This window comes from Vulpes lagopus, chromosome 3 (genome assembly GCF_018345385.1).
Source record: "Vulpes lagopus strain Blue_001 chromosome 3, ASM1834538v1, whole genome shotgun sequence".
Classification (NCBI taxonomy): domain Eukaryota; kingdom Metazoa; phylum Chordata; class Mammalia; order Carnivora; family Canidae; genus Vulpes; species Vulpes lagopus.
Window position 1 is genome coordinate 35851467 of NC_054826.1, and position 14800 is coordinate 35866266.

The following is a 14800-nucleotide window of genomic DNA, read 5'->3' on the forward strand; positions in this document are numbered from 1 at the left end:
GTGACTAGCACCTACTCTTGACATGTAAGCATACTTACATAAAATAAAAAAGGGAGGCACAAATAGTGTGCTTATGTCACTGCCAGATCTGACACATTACTTATCCAAAACTTCCAGATTTTAAGTTCATTTTAGAAAAAATGTATTAGTGCTCAGAGAAATCAGGTAAACTGATCAAGGTGTCACACAGATATGCATGCTTGAAACGGGCATAGACCTGCTTCCAAGTCCATGCTCTTTCCACAGTGCAATGCTGTCGAAACACAAGAGTTGACACACAAAGCCAGTTTATCTCAGAAATTTACTGGGTGTGCTCTGTGCTGAGGACAGCTAGCTTTATTCTACCAATGTATTTCATAAATGAGAAAAAAACATTACTTCTCCCCTTCAAACAAAATAACTATAGGTCACAACTTACTACCTCAAACCCAAAGCATTATAGGTATCATTCAGGCCACTTCTTATAAACAAAAAGAAGACCCAAAGTCGCATACAAGAACATTTAGGATTCCTTTAGATTTTATTAGAGTGGTTAAAAAAATTTTTTTGCAAAAGGGAAAAAAGTGAAATCTGGAGTTGGAGTGGAGACCCACCTGTAGATTTTGAGAACAGTAACTACTTGCCTCTCCCCCAGAAAAAAAAAAAAAAAAAAATTAGGCAGAAGCCGTTTGAAAAGGTGAAGGGATTTGGGTTGGGCAGAAGGGAGCCCAGATGACTATTTAAAGAGTACTTTCCTGCCTACTCCAATTTGGGTATTCAGACTTTTCTTTGAAGTATCACTTGGTAATAACCCTTTCAGAAACAAATCATTACATGGTATGGATCCCTTAATGAGGCAATTTTTTTCCTTTCATGGGCTCTGAAACAAAATCCTGGTAAGACAGCAAATTGTATGTTGAGGTGCCATAATACAGGAGATGGGGCTGGTTCCCTTCTGTCTTCAGAGATGTAATATAGGAAGGATGCGGCATAGTACAGAAAATGCTTTAAGATAAATCTTAATTTTATTAGAAAAGAATTAAAAAAGAATTTTTAATCATAAAAGTTTAGAAACAAAGTATTTTTTCCTCCAAGAATCATATGTATTTGAAAATGTGATGCTATACCTCTCAGTTTAATGAAAAAATTCACTTAAGATTACGGGTTTTAAGTATTAGTGAAGATATTCTCTATGCTGCCACCAGAGCCTGGCTTGATTGCTCTGAAGTAACAACACTTGAAAGCTCCTATTCTTTGAAACTAATTTAAACACACTGAATTGTTGAAAGATTAAAAACCACAGTCAGCTAATTACACTCTCTCTCATCTCTTATTCAGCAAATGAATCACTTTTCATTACCACTTAGCTGAAGTACATGAATTTCTGCCTAATTAGAAATGTTGTAGATGGAACATTAGCAAGAATGGAGCAGGTCAGGATATCTTTGCTGCTTCATTTTTAATTCCTAACAGTAGAGTCTGAGACGAAAGAATAGAGAAGTCATTAAATAATTTTAAATTATTTATAAAAATTACTTTGCCCAAATTATAATTATTTTTCCCCCAAATGGTCTCAAATGTCTAACAAAATGAAAGAAAAAGCAGTTCAACATTGATTTTAATGAACATTTTAATGTTATGTATAACAGAACATTATGAATACAATGGAAACAAAGTTTTATCAATTTAATAAAAAAAATTTCAACACAAAGCGGGGAGGTAATAATTTGATACCTATATTATAGTATTTATTTTTAAAAATATTCCCAGCTTGAGGGTGAAACAATTAATTTTGCATTCCAAACTCTAGAATCATGATTTTCATGTGAGCTTAATGCAGAATTACAGCAGGAAAAATGAAAACATTTTAATTAATTTCCTTTATTTGCCATTAAATCAATAAAATCTTTGACTGCTACAGGTCTCCTTTAATAATATATATTTAACTCCTCTCTATTGGAACCATATTGCTAATGCCATATTATATACACTCAAAACCGAAACAAAACAAATACTGTATAAAATCTAAAAGCCAACATTGCTGAGTTCTAACATTTATATTTAACTTAAGGTTTTAACGAATTTTTACTTTTCAATTTTTTGAAAAGACACCAAAAAAATAAAAATAAATATTTTCCTCTTTTAACTGTTCCTGACTGATAAATGGTGACTACAGGGATAAACACAGAAGGAAGCCTTGCCAAGTTAACCATTGCAAATTGTAAATAATGACTGCTAAAAACAAAAATACTGGAGGGGTTTTTTTTTTTTTTTTTCTTTCTTTTAAAGGAAACCATAGAGCAGTCCTGAAAAAAAAATTTTTTTTCCTAGCTCTGCAAAGGATAATTATAGCAGAAGATACGGGAAAAATCCCATAGCTATCACCAATCGCTTGAAGAGGTTCCATTACAATAAAAATTTGGATAGTATAATAGTAATAGCAGTGTTGCTGGAACATTAGCAAAAGTATATACATTCCAGTTACCTTTGATTTAGCCATAATCACATATGTATGCCTTTTTTGGACAAAAATATATATTTTTATAAAAAACTGATCATCCAACTTTAATGATTTCATTTATGGACTCGAGAGTGGTAGTAAAAGGAACAGACCCAATTATGACAAGGCGATTCAGGGACAGAAAAATCAAGTTCCTCAGGAAAAGAAAAGTATAAAATTAGAGATTCAAACACATTTATTCAGCCCTATTTCAGTCTTCCCACAAATCATGATGTTAAATGGGCTCTTCAATTTATAAAGGCTTTCAAGGTCTCATTACCCCACTTGTGGCCTATTCTCACTGGGAAAAATGATTTTGACTGCCTCATCTGAAGTGCCCTTGCCTGGCCATCGGAAATACTAGATATTTCACTTTTATAAAACAGCCTTTTTGGTTCTTTATGTAGGTTTATTTTAATTAATTGATAAAAGAAAGGGGAGTTCATTAGCATTTTCCATCCCAACATCACCTATCTTTACCGCTAAAAATCCTTCATTCAATCTGCTCCTTTACAATCTCTCATTTGCTAAAGTTGGCGAAATTTGCAAAGGCATCTTGCTTGGGTTGTACAGTTCCAGAAGCCATGGCTAAGTTGGGCATGCCCATTCCCATTGTGCCTGTGAGGCCCATCCCAGCAGTTGACATCCCTATGTTCATGTTCATGCCCATCATGCTCTGGTTCATCATTGGAGTATTTCCAAGAGGGGCCATTCCCATGGAGCCAGTCATCACACTGGGCATGCTCATAGGCATGGGGCTCCCCATCAAAGGGTTAGTTTGGGGCCGGACAGGAATTATGTTTGATGGAGAACTGAGGTTCACAGCTCCAAAACTTTGGGTCATCACATTCATAGGCTGTTGCATATCTACCAGAAGAAAAGAGACAAAAGAACTTCATGTAAGATTCATCAAGCAGAAGAATACAATCTTCCTGACTATTAACACTTGCAAGCCCTAATAAAGTTCCTTTATAGTAATTTTACAAGGTAAGTCAGTTAACTTGCACTATTTGCTCTAGAAAAATACTCTGGGGCTGTTAACTCTGGTTTCCCAAAGATGTAGAAACAGTTAAAAGTGGGCTGGGGGAAAACACGAAGCACTTTAAAATCATTCCAACAAAATTTATTGTTGAATCCAACCTAAGAAGTTGTCAGGAACTATTGTGTATCAAAAGCCTTGAACAACTTTATACCCTTTGACTTGCTCTATTTTTATAACATTACATTAAGGAAAAAATCATAAGTAACAAAGATTTATATAAAATCCCGGAGTTATTTATAATAGCAAAAACCTGGAAACAACAAAAATAAGCAACAATAAAGAGGTTGTACACTGATACAATGGATAACTATAACTGTCTAAAAATCATTTTTCCCTAAGAATATTAAATATAGTAAATATGGTAATTTAATACAGAATGACAACTGCAAGAAACAAAACAATATAAACAGAGTGATTTCAAATATTAAAAATATGGTTAGAAAAAACAGAAAGAAATATGAATTAATGGTGATTATCCTTGGATTATGGAGTTAAGATGATCTTTCTTTCCTGGTCATATTTACCTATATATAAACATTTTCTACAACAAATACATATATTTTTAAAGATTTTATTTTATTTATTCATGAGAGACACAGAATGAGAGAGGCAGAGACACAGGCAGAGGGAGAAGCAGGCTCCATGCAGGGAGCCCGATGTGGGACTCGATCCCAGGTCTCAAGGATCAGGCCCTGGGCTGCAGGCGGCGCTACACCGCTGTGCCACGGGGGCTGCCCATACAACAAATATTTTTAATTATGGGAAAAAAATCATAAGCAATCACATAGTTGCCTTCTTTAGTACAGTCTGTCATGTATTCTTATTTCAAGGCTTAAACTAGTCCTGGCATCAGGGTAAAGATTTCAAAAATACAAAGAAGCAGGATGTCTTGGGGTAACTTACTCTGCTGTTGAATCATGGTATTGAGCGATGGCTGTTGGGGCTTGGAAGGCTGCATACCAGGTAATAAGTTGTCTAGGCTGATGTTTACACTGGGGTCAGACCAAGTAGACGGCAGGGTTTTGCTGACTGGCTTCTGGACCATATCTGTATTCTGATTATAGAGAGGATTAGGCTTCTGCAGCACTGTGCTAACATTTTGCAAAGGCTGGAAAATAGAAAAATGCTCTAAAAATTAAGCATTTGATCTACAAAGGTTATCAAATGGCAATTTAACCACAGTAATTCCAGATATACACTAGACTTAGTAACAAACTCCTGAAATCAAAAAGAACCAAAAATGTTCTAGGCTAAGTTATTTAAGCTGAAGCTGAATCACTACCTTCCCTGAAAGGTTCCTCTGAATCCCAAATCATATTTGGGGTTAAAAAACCAATATATTTACACGAACAATTACCCTCCCATCACCCAAAGCCTAGAAGCCACCATCCCAGGGCAACTAACAACTTCAGATTAGTATAGCTTTAAGGAAATATACAAGTGGGACTTATTACAAAATGGAATCAAGGTATGATTTCTCATGTTATAAAAAGCAAAACTATCAAAGCCACAAATTATATTGCACAAATCCTGACATTTCCTGCTCCATGTAGACTTCTATTGCCTAAAATGAGAAATATTAGTGGAACTTGATATATGTGGAGCAATTCAGGAGAAAGGAGAAATTCAGGAGAAAGAAGCAGTTTATGCCTCATAGTTACTAAGGATAACCATGAAAAGATAGAAAAGGGGAAAGGAATAGAAATTGGAAAAATAATTTAAAATGTACCACTGTAAAGAATTACAACATAGCTGCAATTAAGACTGCAAATACATAGACTGACTTTATGTTTAGACCATATGAAAGAAACTCAAAAGAATAAATTGGCTTGGGCTTGTTTGGTGGGGCACAGCTCCATTTAATGGTACTTGTGTGCCTTTCAATGTCCTTTTTTCTTAATGTTAGGTCCAACTTCTATTATACAGAACAGTCACTTTTCTGCTTCTTTCTTCTCTTCCTCCATCCTAACACCCAAAAGAGGAGAATCTACACATTAAAATGAGTAATCAGCATCATAAAAAATATTCTAAATTGCTTGAATCAAAAACAGCAAGTCCCTGGTACAACTCAGACACATATATTCTAAGCCTGTGTTATCTGAATTCAAAATTAGTATTAGGTAATTTAGATTTAACTGTAAAAAAGGTGAATTTAAAAATTCCCATTTAGTTGTTTTCCTTTATGAAAATGAGAGTTGAAAGAACAGCCTATATAAAAATTACATAACATAGAGCAGCCCCAAATTGGGAATAAAAGCATTTGTCATTTTAGAGAATGATTTTCTATATTGTTACCGATTGCTTGCAACCAGTATGTGACACTTCTTTAAGGATCAGAGATTTTACTAAATAAATACAGGCCACGGAAGCAGTATCTCTATTCCTTCTTAAAAACAGGTTTTAAAAAAACTGCTAAGTACCAAATTGTTTATGAATTCAATAAATTCTTAGCAAGTGCCGCCTCTGTCCAAAGCATCATGCTTGGCTTTGCATGGACTACAAGATGGGTGAGAAGTCCTTGCTCTCAAGACCCAAATGACTACACCATGGGAAAGAGTTTAAGTAAGGTAAATGCAATGTGCAAAAATAAACTATGTATGGCTTATTTTTCTTTCTCACGCTAATCTACCATTACGTTAGTTACACAATCTCAAAGATTTGGCATTGGAGTTTCCAAGGGAGGCAGACAACTTACCTGCGATCTTGACATGGGCAATCCGAGGCCTACAGCATTAGTGCTCATCATAGAGAAATTCATGCTCTGGGAAGATGTCATGGTTGCTTGGGATGAACCCATAAGATCAAATAGGTCTGAAGAATTTGAGGCAGCTGGAGCTGGGCCTAAAGCTGGTTGTGAGCCACTGACAAGTTCTACAGCTGGCTGTGAGGCACTGCCAAAGAGCTCACCACTGGAGGCAACAGGGCCTGAAGGGGCTTGGTTGAAGGCACTCCAGTCACCAAAATCTCCGTTCCCACTTGTTGCTGTAACTAAGAAAGACGAGTAAGGTTAAGAAACTTTCTGAAATGTGCAAAACAAATCCAACAATCTACGAACTGAAACAAATTAGAGCTGATCTATGTCCATCCAGATTAGCATCTGCAGGTACCATCTCCATCTGGACATTATTTTTTTCTCATGAATATTCCACAAATGTTAACAAAGTGGCAAAGGAAAAAAATCTACATGTAAAGTAAAATCCACTTCTTAGCAAGTCTGAAGTGATATACAGAAACTACAATCAAAACTTTCCTTCACATTTCTTCTCCCTAACTCTGGGAAACGAACTAGGGGTGGTGGAAGGGGAGGAGGGCGGGGGGTGGGGGTGAATGGGTGACGGGCACTGAGGGGGGCACTTGACGGGATGAGCACTGGGTGTTATTCTGTATGTTGGCAAATTGAACACCAATAAAAAATAAATTTATTATTAAAAAAAAAAAAACTTTCCTTCAACCTAAGATTGTGGATCCATCAAATATGCTGCCAGCTAAACAAATATGAGTTAGCCTAAGACCCTGAAAAGCAAGAAAGCTTAACAGGTTAAACTTTTTGTTGGGAGATCGAGAATCCTCACGCAAGGAGACACTCCATAAAATCAGAGAATACAACTCATTTCACCCATTCATTATTTGGAAAGGCTCAAAGAGAAATCAAACTACGATTTATATGGTCTCATGTAAATAAAATTCCAAATTCATGAGATTAAATTTATAAAGAAATAAAAAAGCATGGAGAAAAAACTCTGTAAAATTAAGAGTAGGGTTAGTAAATTTCTGTAAAAAGTTCATTCTCACCCTTTTGGCCATGCGTTCATTGACTGCACAAGGGCTGTAGCTAGTCACGGTATAACCTTAGTACGGTGCTTGCTTTAAATGGGACTGTTCAATTTATTTATTTAAACAAAAAAGTGGAGTATATTTTTAAGAGACGAATTCAATGCTAATATTAAAAAAGGGGGAGGAGGAACTCATCACTACATTAAAAGATAATTATAACAAGTTTAAGATTTAATGCATTCAATAAACTAAAAAATTGATTATAGGTTAATTATATAGTGTTTAAGAGCATGGATTTTGTACCTTACTAGCTGAATGATCCTGGGAAAGCTATATATATAGCCCTTTCTCTGTGTCTCACTTTTAAAAAAAATCTAAGTTGTGAAGATTAATATAGAATAAGTGCCATTTAGGGTTTATTATTGTTACTATGGATTAACTGTGGAAACAATTCCTCTCCTGTGAGGACCAATGGCGCCAAAATCTCTTTAGGTATGCCACAAAAAAGTGTTAAGTTTCTAAAATTCTGCACATATACTATTTAGAACATAAATATAAAGGCAATTGATACCGAAGAAAAATTTTTTTAACTAGGCTATGCATGACTGTAAGTAAATAAACCTTTCTTTAAGAAGGGGACAAACAGATAAATAGGAATTAATGGAAGTTGAAAAAGCAAAGGTGAAGAAGGAGCTACACATAAAGTGTCATCTGAAAGAGAACAGTATATATTTCGAAGTTAATTAACACCATCTCTTTGTACTCCCAAGTTCACTTACAACTTGGAAATATATTTTGTCTAGCCTAAAAAGAAACCAACCACTCCAATACTGTGTCTCATTATGCTAAATATCTAAAGAGAACAGTAACATTAAATCTGTAAAATTATATTTCTCTGTTACCATATTAAAATGTGAGCCCCTTCAAAAGAAAATAATTTAGAAATAACATAGAAAACCTATGCTTTACCAACAATTTAATACAAAAACTGGGCTCATATTCATTACCTCAGGGTTTAACTAAAACAGGTCTTTGATCTTTACAAAAAAGACTGAATTAAGAGTTTCAGTATTAGTTCTATATATTAAACAATTTAAACTAATTTAAGAAAGACTTGCTGGATAAAGATAAACTTTATGCTGATCTCCTATATGCCTTGATCTATAAAAGAGAGTAAGAATGGAAACTGGGGCAAAATGTGTTGCCCCATCTGAAAACTTTATCTGAGATGATTAATCATAGAAGGAAGAGATTTCTAGTGGGGCATATATTGTTCAGAAATGATTAATCATTGTTGCAACAGTTTCAGCCCCTTGCGTAATGGTGATCAGGTTATATTAATCACACGCATACAGATGAAGAGATGTATCACTTAGCAACATTATGATATTCAAATTATTTGCATAGTAGGCAACTTTATATACATAAAACTTTGAGAATCACACAGGCGGTCTATAAAATTAGGGCAATGTTTATCTTCCACTTGATTTGCCTAAAGTAAGGTATTAACCCTGAGAAGACATAACTACACTTTTAAAATGAAGTTCATTACTCCACAATTCTGGTTTCTGGGAATTTACACAAGTAGGCTATCAAAATAACCCCAGATGATTAAAGCCTACGTATCTTTGTTTCTAAATCCTCACAAAACTAATCAGACATTACTAAACAGAAATTTTAATTCAATGAATCTATAGGCAGTAACTCTGCTTGAAATGAGTAAGACTAATTCAACTAAATTACTTTTTTCCCTCATGTTTAAAATTTATAACTAAATTTTCATGTTGTTTCTCAAACTTCAGAGTGACAAGACTTTATACAAAAATACCCACTACAGCCAACCTTTACAACTTAACAACACTTAATAATGAACTTAGTCTCTATTTTACACACCTTTATAGACATGAGTGCTTCTATCCTTATAAGAACATTGTCAGATGGTGTTTCTGATTTTACAAAGTGGGAGGCCCAGCAGCCTTCCCAAAGTTAAACAGCTACCAAACTATATGGCAGAGGCAGTAAGGTAAAAATATTCATAAAGAAAGGGGAAAAAAGACAAGAGCCTCACCTCAATCCTTGATGTTTAAATGTATGTTTCAAGTCTCCAATATCAAAACTTGGTATCTGTATATACGGCAAAGTCATCACTACAATAAATCAAGGGCATTTAAAATTTCTAATCTAACATGGAGGAAAGTTTTGCCTGAGGTTCAGCTGCTCACTCTTTAAGGATGTGTCAAAATGAAGTTGTTTTTACAGAAATGCTCGTAATATATCTAAATTACAAAGAATGGTTTTATGAAGATAGCTTGCCTAATCCGTGTATCCTTGGGATTGCACCACACAAGCTAAACATAGACTGAAACATTCTTCTTGCTAAACTGAGATTATTTATGCTTAATTACACTCTCCATAGTGCTGTCTCACCCCCCCCCCCCCCAAAAAAAAGCTAAACAAGAGTTGTTTATGAATAAGGCCAATTTTATTTAGGTGTGCCTGCTTGAGTAGTCTGCAACTAAATTAATTCATTTGACACATTTAAGACAATGACCCAATAAAATACCTTTGTGAGTAAATTCTTTAGGATTTAGGAATTATAAATACTAGAAGGAGTAAGACACCAAAAAGAAGCTGATTTGGTGAAGGGAATTGTTTGGTCTTGATAACCTTTTCATTGTCCCTAGACTTCTGGCCAAATTGTATCATACCTTGGGAAGGGAAATTGCCTGATGCAGCAGCTGAGCCAAAGTCAGCAAATCCTCCAAATAAATCAGCTGATCCTCCTAGAAATTAGCATGAAGAAAAGTTAAACTGTTAAAACCATAGAATAACCAGTAGCAATTTCAGAAAGCCAGTTTAGCACCACACTTTAAAACTACCTAATATTAGAGGCTCCAGACCCATCATAGAAGCTAGTTTATTGATCTAAGTTTTCCTGCCCCCATGTTCCTTTTAAGCTACCACCTCTTACATTCCTCAGTTCTTTATCTTCTAAGTAATTAACACTACATTGTGGTTAAAGTTATCCCTCACTTACATTGCCCAAACACAGTGTGGACCTGTGGTTTATCTATCAATTACGTTCTTTATAAGAATCTTCGGTGGATGCTAAAACCTGGGTAATATGTTGCTAGGGAATAAGATACTCACATAATCGCTAAACATCACCCCACAGATTACTTAGTAAATATGAAGAAATGAAGCTACTTTTACAATGGAGAAACTGAATAGATATCAACCTAAACAACTGATCAAAATTAATAACACTGATAATCAGAGAAAATAGCATTTATGGGCCTTTTTATGCTGAAGGACTGAAAAGGAGGTCATCACTGTGTTAAGAATTCCAAATATTTAACCTGAATGTAATCATGAGGAATGAATCTGAACAATTACAAATTGAGGGACATTTTGCAAAACAACTCTCAAGACTCCTCAGAAGATGTCAACATCATAAAAGACAAAGAAGACTGGGACTGCTACAGATTAGAGGAGCCTAAAGAAAAATAACAAGTAAATGAAATACATGATCCTTGACTGGATTCCGGATTTTTAAAAAGTGCTATCCTGAAATGACATAATTGAGACATCAGGGAAATCTGAAAATGGCCCGTATATTTGACAATACTGTTTAAAATTTAAATTTCCCAAGTATGACAATTATATTGTGATTATAAAGGAGAATTGTCCCTGTTTTAAGAAGATATATACTGAAGTATTTGGTGGGCAAAATGCCCTGTTTTTTCCAATTTTCTCTCAAATGGTATACAATAAACAAACAACAAAAATGATCTAGAGAGAGATGAAGAAAATGTGGCAAATTTTTGTAGGTTTAAAATTTTTTTAAATAAAAAGGGAAAAATATTTGAGGTTGATTTGCATAAAAATCGGTTTTAATAGCTATACAGGAAGAAAAATGAATGCAATGATTTTGGTGAACTATTCGTTTTCTATTGTCTATTCCATGAACAGGCAAATACTTGCATTTTTAATACATGAAAAAATAACAGCTTTTTACTACTTCTAGAATGGCATTTTTAAAGAGGTGAGATCCAAAGGCTGCAAATCAATTTCTGTGCACATAACAGCACATTCTCCTACAAATTTTTATTTGTAAACACTATGTGGATAATAATATTTACTCTTACCTATAATTTGAACAATATTACACTAAATATTAATATTCCATTTCTGTCCAATTTGGTTATCAATGAAACAGCAATAGCCAAAGGATCTAATAAAACTTTAAATAGCTATCCTTATTTTTCTTTGTCCTTAAAGATTTCACCTCATAAGAGTCACAACCTTAGAAGTTTAGAGCAGCAGTTCAATTATGGTGCTTTTAGTGTTATGCGAACATTATATAGGTTACATCACAGCTGCTTAGCCTGCAGTGCTTAGAAACTAGCCAGGTGGGACTGGAACATCTGGGCTGCACTCAAATACCACCAGGGACGGCTTCCAACATCTGGTGCCATTTCTGAATTGTCTTATCGCTGCAAGACACTCTGCCCCATCTGCTACACTCAACTGGGTTAATTAAACTAGAACCATCTTCCCCTCCTAATAAATGGCCAGCAGTAATAAAAGGAACAAATCAGTTTCTGATACATGTATACCTGGTATTTCTATTTAATGCACATCTACTGTTATCAGCAAGCATAACAAATTTCTAATTTCTTTACCTCACTTCAGATGCATATATTCACATATGTCCTTACTCACCATGCACTATCTCCCACCAAGGCCAAGGTTCTCCACACTCCTACCAAAACTAGAGCTCATCTCACTACTTTCACTTTATCCAAAGGATAATATCACAGTGATTTGTTTTTCTCTTTTTCTCTTTATACATAATCCTGATAAAATGTGGTGAGGGACATAAAAGATCAATGACCTATATTTTTAAACTATATAAACAAACACATACATTAATAAAAAACTAGCAGGGAAATGAACATTGCAAACGGTGCTTTATATTCATAAGTTTGTCTTCTGTATTGTTCCTTCATGTTAAAAATATTGATCAAAGTATACTGCTAGGTAACAGAATGACAGTTAATCATTTACTAAAACATTAAGGGATTTGAAAATTGGGGATTATTTTAATTTGCTTCATCCAGCAGTGAATAAACATCAATATGCAATTTATTATGCTAAACAAGCAAATATTACACCTCTCCATTCACACTGTAGGGAGTTTCATTTCAACATAACCAATTTAAGAATACTGCAAGTAAAGAATAAAAGCACACATAAGTATTTTACAATAGAAGCCACCTTTTCTGAAAAGGACTTAAGTTTTCTCTCATCTTTTGAAGTGCCACAGATTATGCTTCTACTTGGGTTTTGCACAGAGTTTTTAACTCTGAAAACTATCTTAACAATTTAAACTTTCTATTTTTCTCTTTTAGGAAAAGTTGCTCTCTCCTAGGAGGGACTATCATTACCTGTATGTGTGATGTTATTCATACCAATGCCGTAAGTCCAACAGAAATTTTCAATACTGAAGCATTTTACCAGATAACCTCTATCTAATGGAATTTAAATAAAAGAGTGTACCAAAAATTGCTGCATGTGGAAGACGGCTAAATTTCACAAGAGCTATCCTTCAAGATTCCCACATGAGAGCTGTCATTATAAATGAACCATTTCCATCTGCCTTTTCAGGAATAGCAAGGAGGTTATTTACAATCACCAGCTGGGAACATGTATTTTCCAAAGCAATACTGCAAACAGGAAAAATACAGCTGAACTTCAAATGAAAATTTTCTTCAACAAAGAATTTAATCTAGATTACATTATAAAAAGCTGCTGCAAGAATTTTAGTAAATATAAAAGAAATGACAAAATGCAAAAAATTATAATGTATGATAAAGATTAATATATATAAGAAGTTTAAATATAAAATAATAAGGATAAATACCCCCACTAAAAGAAATGGACAAAAAAACATGAATAGACAAGTTACGACTGGCCTATAAAAACATGAAAAGTATTCAAATTCAGGCATCAGACGAATGCAAAATAAAATGAAATATTATTTTCTCCTTACCAACTGGATGGTTTTCAAAGATGCTATTCCAGTACTCTAATAGAGAAAAATTTGGAAAACAAAACAAAACCTAATCTCCACCCCGCCCCCAAATAAGAAACTGGTTAAATAAATTATAGTATATCTATACAATGTTAAGATATAAAGCAATTACAAGTCTGTGAAAAAAATATCAGTGATCATAGGAAAATGGTCATGAGAACTTGGATGAAAGGTAATTCACAGAAAAATAAAAGCCTTATCAAAAGCCTGAAAAAGATCTGCCACGTAATAAATACTTAATATACTGACTGAATATATAGAAAGAGTAATTAAAAAAAAAGAATATTCACCCAAATTATTACTCATCCAAGTCATGGTGAATCACTTGCTTTCCATCAAATTTCTAAAATGAGCATGCATGACTTTTAATTAGTGAAGAGAATATGTTAAAAAATATTTATTTTTAGTAAACTTGGCCTAAACTGAGACAACTTTATGGAAATTCTAATCTGTAAATCAGTGTACTGAATATGTAACAACATGGTTCATACTCATATAAATATCCTCAACAAACTTGTGTGAGTACTGTGTACAACGTAACAGGTTCAAATACAAATGTAATCAACATTTTGGATTTGACATACCTTAATCTTTAAAACTATTTTTAAACTAAAAAAGAAATTCAAAACATATTGCAAGTCACACGTAATACCCTCTGTTTGTACTGACTTATGGTGTATTTTTCTCTTCAACCTCATTTATTGCTATTAGAGAGAACTTACAGAATGTATGTTAATCAAGACCTAAATTCCTTAATGAGAAAGGGACAAAGGAGACAATGTAGATTTTTACAAAGGTGAGAAACAATAAAAAAATGAAATGGGATGTTTTTGGCATTCTAGTTTTAACTGGCTTATTTTCTAAATACTGTAATTTATTTTTAGAATGTTTACTTAGAAATGTACTATGTGTAAAAGCCACCAAAATATCTTTAGAGTACAGATCTTAAAAGAACATCACCATAGTAGTGATGAATTCTTGGTGAATGGGTTTCACACATATATTTAAAAGTTGGAAAAGACTCTACAGTGATTTTACCACACATACTTTTGAAGATGTTAGCAAAAAAGGATGTAGTAACATACACACACAAAAAAATCTGAGCATATCCTCAGAGGAAGTATTTATCTGGTGAGAGGTACAGATGCTGTCGTATCTCCTTAGGTTTACAGTTCATGCCCATATTACATGCATGATGGTAATATTATAAGGATAGGCACATCTGGTAAATGACACCCAAATGGCATACCAAATAGCAACACTTAATATGGTAGATTCTCAGACTTTTTCATGTGTAGGTTCTAAAGATTTAATATCCAATATTTTTCCACTGCTGAAGTCAATTTAAAATACATCGCTAAAGTATTTAAACAGAGATTTGGGATAACAAAATTTATGTACTGATAGA

The 14800-nt window shown here is 34.0% G+C and overlaps 1 protein-coding gene across 2 annotated transcripts in view; it reads right to left on the minus strand.

Annotated features, from left to right (window-relative positions):
- Positions 1 to 1591: 1591 nt before the first annotated feature.
- Positions 1592 to 14800, minus strand: part of CLINT1 (clathrin interactor 1) — a 57813-nt gene continuing 44604 nt past the window's right edge. Inside the window, exons 9-12 of one of the 2 annotated variants that reach the window (XM_041748159.1) lie at positions 10004 to 10078; positions 6217 to 6509; positions 4425 to 4575; positions 1592 to 3346 (exon numbers count right to left, since the gene is read on the minus strand). In XM_041748159.1, coding sequence (XP_041604093.1) covers positions 3000 to 3346; positions 4425 to 4575; positions 6217 to 6509; positions 10004 to 10078 — 866 coding nt within the window. In that variant the 3' untranslated portion in view covers positions 1592 to 2999. Of the gene's footprint in view, positions 3347 to 4424; positions 4630 to 6216; positions 6510 to 10003; positions 10079 to 14800 lie in introns of both variants that reach the window. The other variant, XM_041748158.1, reaches the window with a different exon arrangement.